Raw genomic sequence first — 9142 nt, 5'->3', positions numbered from 1 at the left:
TGTTTAAAAGTTAATAATAGGAGGAAAGTTATAACAGAATAACGTGTTCCGGAAGCACATGTATGTTCTAGATCACGTGACCAAGATGGCCTCCTTGTTCTTGAAGCAAGCGATTGGAAATGCGCACGTTTCTCTGAAAACACTAACACGCGAGTTGACATTTACAAACAAAAGATTGCTGTCGTACTCTATACGTCGATATGCACAACCAGCTGCACAAAAGAAGACTTATACACGAGAAAAATCGCATGTTAACATCGGAACGATTGGTCACGTTGACCACGGCAAAACAACCTTGACAGCCGCAATAACGAAAGTGCTCGCCGAAGAGAATAAAGCTTCATATCAGAGGTATGAAGACATCGACCGAGCACCAGAAGAGAAAGCTCGAGGCATTACCATCAATGCAGCCATGGTTGAATACGAAACTGACAAGAGACATTACGGGCATGTGGACTGTCCAGGGCACGCCGACTACATCAAGAACATGATAACGGGAACTGCACAGATGGATGGAGCAATTCTTGTTGTTGCAGCAACTGATGGAACCATGCCACAGACGAGAGAACATTTGCTTTTGGCACGCCAAATTGGTATTCAAAAGTTAGTTGTTTTTGTCAATAAGGCAGATGCAGCAGATAAAGAAATGATTGAATTGGTCGAGATGGAAGTAAGAGAACTGTTGACCGAGTTTGGATACAATGGCGATGACACCCCTGTCATTATTGGTTCAGCGTTAAACGCCTTGGATGGAAAAAATGAAGAACTTGGTCATAAGAAAATAAAAGAATTGCTTGACGCTGTTGATTCTTATATTCCGACACCTCAGCGAGATCTAGATAAACCTTTTCTGCTGCCAATTGAATCCACGTTTTTAATTCAAGGACGAGGAACGGTTGTAACCGGAAAGGTTGAAAGGGGCATCATTAAGAAAGGAGACGAAGCAGAACTTCTTGGTTATGACACGACCATGAAAACTACTGTCACCGGCATCGAGATGTTTCATAAAAATCTCGATAGAGCTGAAGCAGGCGATCAACTGGGAGCGTTAATCAGAAATATTAAGCGGGATGACGTCAGGCGAGGTTATGTGCTTGCAAAACCAGGCACCATTGGATTGCACAATAGATTTGAAACACAGATTTATTTGCTGTCGAAAGAAGAAGGCGGTCGTGCCAAGCCACTCACTGAATATTTTCAGACCCAGATGTTCTGCACAACATGGGATGCACCTGCTCTTTTGGAAATCCCTGACAAAGATATGGTGATGCCAGGCGAAGATGCCCGTGTTATTTTTAACCTGCGCAAGAAGATGGCCTTGGAGAATGGTCTGCGTTTCACTCTTCGAGATGGAACAGGGACTTTGGGGTATGGAGTGGTGGCAAAAATACTTCCAGATGGCGATGCCGAAAAATTGGATGAAGAAAGAGCCCTGAAACGAAAGCAGCAAAAGAAAGCAGCACAATGAACTGTTGGAGTTGTTTTGTAACCGTGTGTTTTCGTACTTATTAAGTGTATTAATTAACAGTAGTGCTACCTTGTTCTTTTAATGATCAACATCATGTTAGTAATGGAATTGTATGATCTGAGACACTCAATTTGTAGAAAAAAAATTCTACTTCATTGATGTTGTATACAATTTTGTGGTTATTGTTTTGTTACATCAGAACATTCATAATTAAGATCACTGATTTAGCTATAATATTCATAAATGCTGGAAAACATTAAAGTTTGGACAGATTAAAAAAAAAATGTCTTCAAAATACATGTATGAAATTCTGACTTGAGACATTAAATATAAAGATACTAGTTAATGATTAGATTGTGTCCTTGAAAACATACTTTGTCAACAAAAGACTTTGTTCAGAAGTGTACTATGACATAAAATAATTAATGGAACATTCTTACCTGTCTGTAGATTTTTTTTACATTTGATATGCTCTGATCTTGAACAATGTAGAGTTTAACACCCAATAGCCGATGTATTTTTTGTGCTGGGGTGTTGTTAAATATTCATTCATTCATTGAACCATCTAGATGGCACTGGACTTGATGATCATGCAAGTAGATTTTATGATGCCGAGTAGCCAAGATCTGATACAAAGGCAGGGCTCAAACTTGAGAAAATTATCTCCCACAGCAAATATTTTTTTTAATTGCCATGGTCGAAAAGGCCCATCGATGGCAATTTTGTTTTTTTAAATGACTTTTGCAGCAAATAAACTTGACAGAGGTATATTTTGCCATTGTTGAGGAGCTTTACCAATGGCACAAAAGTGCCATCGGTGATGCTACCTAAATACGGCAATTTATATTGCAACAATGCCATTGTTAAGTTTAAGCCCTGCAAAGGTGTTCTTTCTGTAGATTTAATATTAGAATTTTTAATATTGATTTGGTAATAGCTTTATTGATGTACTTGCCTTTAACAAGCAATAGCCAATATATTCTTTGTGCTGGGGTGTCATTAAACATTCATGATGAATTCATTCTGTCTGTAGAATGTGCTTGTAAAACCAGCCTCATTGCTAACAGAAAAGCCCCAAATGCAGTGGGTTTAATTTCTCATTCATTAGACCACCATATATTACCGTGTATTGGACGACTCCTTGGATAAGCCAACCTCTTGTTTGACCCTAAATAACAAGTACAAAATCATTGGCCTTATGTATATGTTGAAGTCATCTTTAGTAGGTATTACAGTAATCATAGTGTCATACACTATACCGGTAATATTGTGATGATTAATCAAATATTAGGTGTTCACGACTAGCTCTTGATGAGCAAAATATCTCACAGATTATATATTAAGTTCCAAAAATTTAAGAAACTGACTGTTATTTTCCACTAAAAGATCAATTATTACATGAAATCATTTGCTAATTGTGTTTACAAAGTTTGCAAATTTAGCAAGTGCCGAAGCTAGCCCTGGGTGTTGTTGAAGAACATACCTTCTTTCTTTTCTTGCCTGCTGTTTTTGTTTCATAATATATGTATAACATTATCTCGGATGGACCTTTCTCCATTAAAGTAAAACCACAGCTTCTATAATTTTTACAAAATCCACTTGCCATGGGATCGGTGACTTTAAAAATTTACTAGCCATGAATAAAAATTCACTATCCCTATTTCATTAATAGTAGCAATCAGATGTTACTTAAAGAGATTAAAAACACTAATGTTGAGGACTGGGTTGGGGGCAGCAGATTCGTATTTACAAAACAGACTTAAATGCAGCATTTGACATCTTTTTTTCACTAGTCGTCAGGCATCATAGTAGTTATTTACTAGCCCAACATTGAATATCACTAGCCATGGGAGTGGGGCTACCATAATCTAGAAGCCCTGAAAACAACGTTCAAATGTATTTTAATTGGGTTTTTTTTTATATATAAAGTATGATGTTTTCAAATACCATGAATGTGAATACGTATATATGGAATAAATAAGAGCACAATATAATGTTGTTAATTATGTCCATCAAACGGTTTCACTCTAGCCAGTGCACCACTACTGGTATATCAAAAGTTGTGGTATGTGCTATCCTGTCTGGGATCCCTTGCTACTAACAGAAAAATGTAGCGGGTTTCATTTCTAAGACTGTGTCAAAATGACCATGTGTTTGACATCCAACAGCCAATGATTAATAAAGCAATGTGCACTAGTGGTGTCGTTAAGCAAAACCAACTATAAAACGGTTTGTAACAAATGACACATAAGACTGAGTCATTGCCATGATTTTTACAGTGATGTGCCACCAAATAATGCAGGATCGAACCTTGGTTGATCCATTTTTCGGATTTTTTTCCCTGTTCCAACTAGTGGTCCAGGATTGGTATATCAAAGGAAAAGGTATGTGCTGTCCTGTCTGAAAATGCATATAACAGGATCCCTTGCTGTTGATGAAAAATGGGGTTTTCTCAAGACTACGAGTCAGAATGTTTAACATCCATTAGCTGATGATTAATAAATCAATGTGCTCTAGTGGTGTCATCAAACATACTTTTAACTTTTCGATCATGGTGATGGGTGGGATTTAAGCTCAGTTGGTAAGGTGCTCACCTGACTGGTTGTAGGATCGAACCATTGTAAACCTATTTTTCCCCATCTTAACTGGTGCTCCATGTCTGGTATATTAATATTCATGATATGTACTGTCTGTTGGAAAGTGCGTATAAAAGAGCCCTTGATGCTAAAGGGGAAAGTAGCAGGTTTCCTTGAAGACAATGTGTCAGAATTGCCAAATACTTTACATCCAAATAGCCAATTCATTCATTTATACTTAATTCTGTGCTTATATACCAATGAAGGTTCAAACATGCTGTCTGTCCAGGTTAGTGAGAGAGAAGTTGGTATAGTGGTCTTTCACCTACCCATTGAGCTGGTGTCCAGCTGCGAACCCAGTACCTACCAGTTTGGTGTTCGATGGCTTTAGTGGTGTTGAAACAAATTTTGTATGATGGTTATAAAAGAGGTACTCTGGGTAAGCAGTGTGCTAATGCGGGAAATGTATTATGCACAAGTGTATTTTAAATCTGCTTGTTATATAAAGCAGGATGGCTGCGTATACCATGAATGTGAATACAATTTTGCTAATAGAGCCATAAACGGCTTGTAACAAAAGACACATAAGACTGAGTCACTGCAGCGATATGTGCGCCCAGATAATGGAAAATGTTATGTAGCTTGTAGTATCAGATCCATTATTTCACAGGCTCATTGGAACGTGGGGTGGGGTGGGGGGCACACTTGAGAACGTGGTGGGGGTTTTTTTTCTTCTATTTTATATAAATGGAGATACAATCTACCCCCTACAGATTGTGCCTTCTATTCACCCTTTAGATATCGGAGTGGATTTTTATAGATTCAGTTGCCAGATGAGACGGCCAATGCTTGCAGGTTCAACCATTTCCTTTATTGTGACAGGGGGCGGGACGTAGCCCAGTGATAAAGCCTCGCTTGGTGTGCGGTCGGTATACACTGACGTAGGAAGCTGGGGTTGGCAGCAGCGACCCCCCCCCCCCCCCCCCCATCCTTACTGGTGACTTGTTTCTTCAATATTTTTCCGGAACATAAGCAACTCTGTGCTTCGCGCCCTCGTGTGAGGCACTCACCATAAGCGCCCCCCCCCCCCCCTCAAAATCCTGGCTACGGGCCTGATATATGTGTGTGTATCTCGCCCCCCCCCCCCCCCCATACACACACTGTTTGGCACCTTCCTATGCCACGGGGCGAGACGTAGCCCAGTGGTAAAGCGCTCGCTTGATGCACGGTCGGTTTGAGATCGTTCCCCGTCGGTCGGCCCATTTGGGCTATTTCTCGCTCCAGCCAGTGCACCACGACTGGTACATCAAAGGCCGTGGTATCTGCTATCCTGTTTATGGGATGGTGCATATAAAAGATCCCTTGCTGCTAATCGAAAAGAGTAGCCCATGAAGTGGGGACAGCGGGTTCCTCCTTCAATATCTGTGTGGTACCATATGTCTGACGCCATATAACCGTAAATATAATGTGTTGAGTGCGTCGTTCAATAACATTTCTTTCCTTCCTATGCCACGACTGGTATGGCGCATATAAAAGATCCCTTGCTGCTAATGGATAAATCAAGCGAGTTTCCTTGCAAACACTATACGTAAAAATTACTAAATGGTTGGCATCCAATAGCCGATGATTAATACATTAATGCGCTCTAGTGGTGTTGTTAAACAAACTTTAACTTTATTTGACATGTCCTAGACAACATCTTCCATTTTCATTTCAACTTATTTTCGTGCTCATATCCAATTAAGGGTTGCCGATCATCCTACTTTCCGAAGTTGGCTACGTACCGTTTTAATTTGACATAAATTAATTTTCAATTATTACAAACATCAACTGATCATAAATTTAAGCAAAAGGTTTCAAATAATGTGAAAGTTAAAACGGTAAGCAAGCTGTAACAGCCTACTGTATGTTACACTGCCTGTGTAATAACTAGAGTCCGTGTCTAACAAAAAACAAACAAACAAAAGTTGGAAGAGCGCTTCCTTGCCAACGATTCTTAAAAGTTGTTTGTTGGAGGTAAACAATGATCATTAACAGGCCCTTAGAAAACAAGGTGCCTATGTCTCTCCCTCATCATTCCCACCCATTTGCGGATTGTAACATTTTCTCTCTTTTCCTCTCTCTCACTCCCTCCTCTTCTCTCTCTTTCTCTTTTTTTTCTATTCACTTTCTCTCTGTTCACTCTGCTCACTTTCTCTGTTCACTCTATATCTCTGTTCTCTCTCTCTCTCTCTCTCTCTCTCTCTCTCTCTCTCTCTCTCTCTCTCTCTCTCTCTCTCTCTCTCTCTCTCTCTCTCTCTCTCTCTCTCCTCTCTCTCTGTGTCTCACCCCCCTGCAGCTAGCTCGGGTCACCTCCATGCAGCCCTACCCCTTATTGATATCCATACCCCACATATCAATATCAATTAGGGGTATGGCTGGAGGTGACTCGAGCTGCCCAGCGGCAAACTGAATCGTACAAGTACCAATATTCCCTCCCTTTCAGGCCCCTCCACTTAATAAAATCCTGTAACCGCCCATTCTCTTCCCCACCTATACTATTCAAGACGAAGAGTTAAAAATAAAAATGAAATGTTTTAATAATAAACAGATAAATACTGTAACTTTAAGTCACATCTCAGCGAAATAGTTACTTTTTACTATAGTAAAGTATCGATAGCCAGAGACGCTAATCGTAAAGTGCTGTAAACGATCTTGTGAGATTAAAATGAATGGGCACTTCTAACGGTGGCGTCTTGTTGCTAAGTGACCGAACAACTCTTGACTGGGTTGTCAACAAGCAACCAAGATGGCGGTTAAAGGGGTGCAGGTGCCCGTCTCGGTGGGATATCACATAACGGACTATTTTAATCTGATTTTTGATGTTTGGCAGCAAAACAGTGGTAAGTCAAACATTTCTTTACTTTTTCTATTTGTTTTGCTTTACTTCTGTTTGAGCGGAGACTGTCAGCGCACTTCGATTCAGTTGTTGCGGTGACAATCTCAGCCCCAGGGACTGTTCGTGATTTATCAATATAAATAATTAATATGACAGATCATTAAACTCGGCGACGCCAGCTGGCATGGGTGTCGGGGACTGTTTGTATTTAAGTATACGGTTTTACGGTGCCAGTGGCGGCTCCAAGGGGGGACCATGGGGTCTCGTCCTGAATATATTCACGTGCTTAATTTTCTGGGTGGGTTTTTTTCTTTTCGGATAGGGGGCAGGAGGTGCCCATTTCAAGAGTTGGTTCAGGTGCCTTTTTCCCTTTATAACCCAACATATTTTTAGGATTTACCCCTGGGTAGAGGGAATGGGATCCACATGGTACAAACAGGCTTAGTACCTAGTATTCAGCAAACAATTATTAAAATATTAATTTTTCTATTCCTTATATAAATCCAGTGGGGTTGTGTTTTTTCCATTTACATCACTCTAAACTTTAATTATTGATTAATACACACTAATTTATTTTGCTGGTAGCCTGGTACGAAGCATAGTGATTAAATTTGTTCAGAGAGAAAGAGAGACAGACAGAGAGAGAGAGAGACAGACAAAGACAGACAAAGACAGAGAAAGAGAGAGGATAGTGAGAGAGAAGAGAGAGAGAAAGAAAGAGAGAGCTGTCTATTATCTGCAGAAAGGCTTTTCATTTGAGGGTTTTCTTACTTGCACTATTGTCAATAACAGGTACTTTCCATGTCATCGTTTTTACTTTGTGCACAAAAATGTTTATTCATTTACACATTATTTAGTACAATGTTTACCTTGAATATTTTTATGTATTGTTCTGATCATTTATATGACATACCATTCATTGTTACTTCTGTTTGTTTTGTTCTAGAATCTGTGACTATGGTGTGATAAGACTGATCACACACACCAGGTGATCTCTAACAAAATCCTGTGACAAGTGACCTGCAATTAAAACTATGGAGCATCTGTCATATTACTTCTATAACCAGGCAGGCTACCAGACTGCTCACAAGCGGTACAGGAAGCTACCGGAAGACCTTCCGGAGAGTCTGAAATTTGCTCACCTCAATCCCAAAGTTGCTGCCTACCTGGCCAACAAAGAGAAGCAGAAGCATGAGGAAGACCTGTTTGGTGATGGCATGGGCAAGAAGAGTCTGATGCCAGAGATCAACCAGGCCTTCCAGCACATCAAGAACCGTCTGGACAGCTCCTTACTCAACGATGAGGACTCGCAACGCTACCTCTTTGAAGAGGCCAAGTCATCAGCCATAAACATCCTTCAGCAGCTGGCACGAATTATCTATTACTACGAGGACATTGCCAGCTGCATTCCCAGAAGTCTGGAGTACCAGCTTATGACTGGTTACAGAGAGCTGACGGCAGACGTGATCTTTGTTCCAAGAGAGTGGCAGACACTGGCCTCCAGAGAACAGTTCCTGCGGAGTCTGGCAGAACAAGGGAGTGATGAGGACAGGAACTTTGTTGATGATGGTGATGGCAAGACTTCAAGGTTAGAGGTTAATGTGAAGCCTAAGAAGAAATCCTCGAAGTTAGGTCTTCCAGAAATCACTGAAATGGAAGAAACAGGTCGGAATACGGGACGCCGAAGTGATAGCAAGACGTCTCCAGTTTCCCGCGCTCGCAGTCAAGGCCGAGGTAAAAATGCTTTAGGAATGGATAGAATTTCAGGTTAGTGTAATTTATATATGTTAGTTTTTAGTATTACAGTAAAGTACACTTATAACGAACATGCTTAAAACGAACTACTGCATAGAACGAACTGATCGTAAAGTCCCATTTTACCTCCCTATACATTAATAACCAACTTATGCAAATGTGTACAATGAACTACTGCTATAACAAACTAAATATCATATCACCTTCCGGTTCATTATAAAAGTACTTTACTGTAGTTATAACAGGACTCAAATTTGTCAAATTAGAGTGCATTAAATTTACCTGGATTGATGGAGCTTATTTGGGGGCATTACAACCTGAAGACAGGACAACAACGCAAACTTCAACAAGTGTTTTAGTATAATATAATATTTAAAAATGCAAAGTGTCAACTGGCAGGATTTGAACCTACTGCACCAATTTTTCTAGGCCTTAAACTTACCCAGTCGGCCAACCAGTACTTCC

General features: G+C 40.2%; 2 protein-coding genes across 5 annotated transcripts in view; both read left to right on the top strand.

Moving 5' to 3' along the window:
- The first annotated feature begins 55 nt into the window (after positions 1–55).
- Positions 56–3459, top strand: LOC121369161 (elongation factor Tu, mitochondrial-like). The gene has a single exon (XM_041494056.1). The coding sequence runs from the start codon at positions 59–61 to the stop codon at positions 1466–1468; it is 1410 nt and encodes a 469-aa protein (XP_041349990.1). The 5' UTR covers positions 56–58; the 3' UTR covers positions 1469–3459.
- A 3368-nt stretch (positions 3460–6827) lies between these two features.
- The window catches only part of LOC121369160, a 47466-nt gene continuing 45151 nt past the window's right edge, over positions 6828–9142 (top strand). For all 4 annotated transcript variants that reach the window (XR_005957571.1, XM_041494053.1, XM_041494054.1 and 1 more), the window contains exons 1-2: positions 6828–6926; positions 7869–8689. Coding sequence is in view for 3 of the 4 variants with exons in the window: in XM_041494053.1 (XP_041349987.1) it covers positions 7957–8689 (733 nt within the window). In the remaining variant the exon portion in view is untranslated. The remainder of the gene's footprint in view (positions 6927–7868; positions 8690–9142) is intronic.

This window comes from Gigantopelta aegis, chromosome 3 (genome assembly GCF_016097555.1).
Source record: "Gigantopelta aegis isolate Gae_Host chromosome 3, Gae_host_genome, whole genome shotgun sequence".
Taxonomy (NCBI): domain Eukaryota; kingdom Metazoa; phylum Mollusca; class Gastropoda; order Neomphalida; family Peltospiridae; genus Gigantopelta; species Gigantopelta aegis.
The sequence above is the reverse complement of the archived record's forward strand: the minus strand, read 5'-3'. Positions and strand labels throughout refer to the sequence as shown.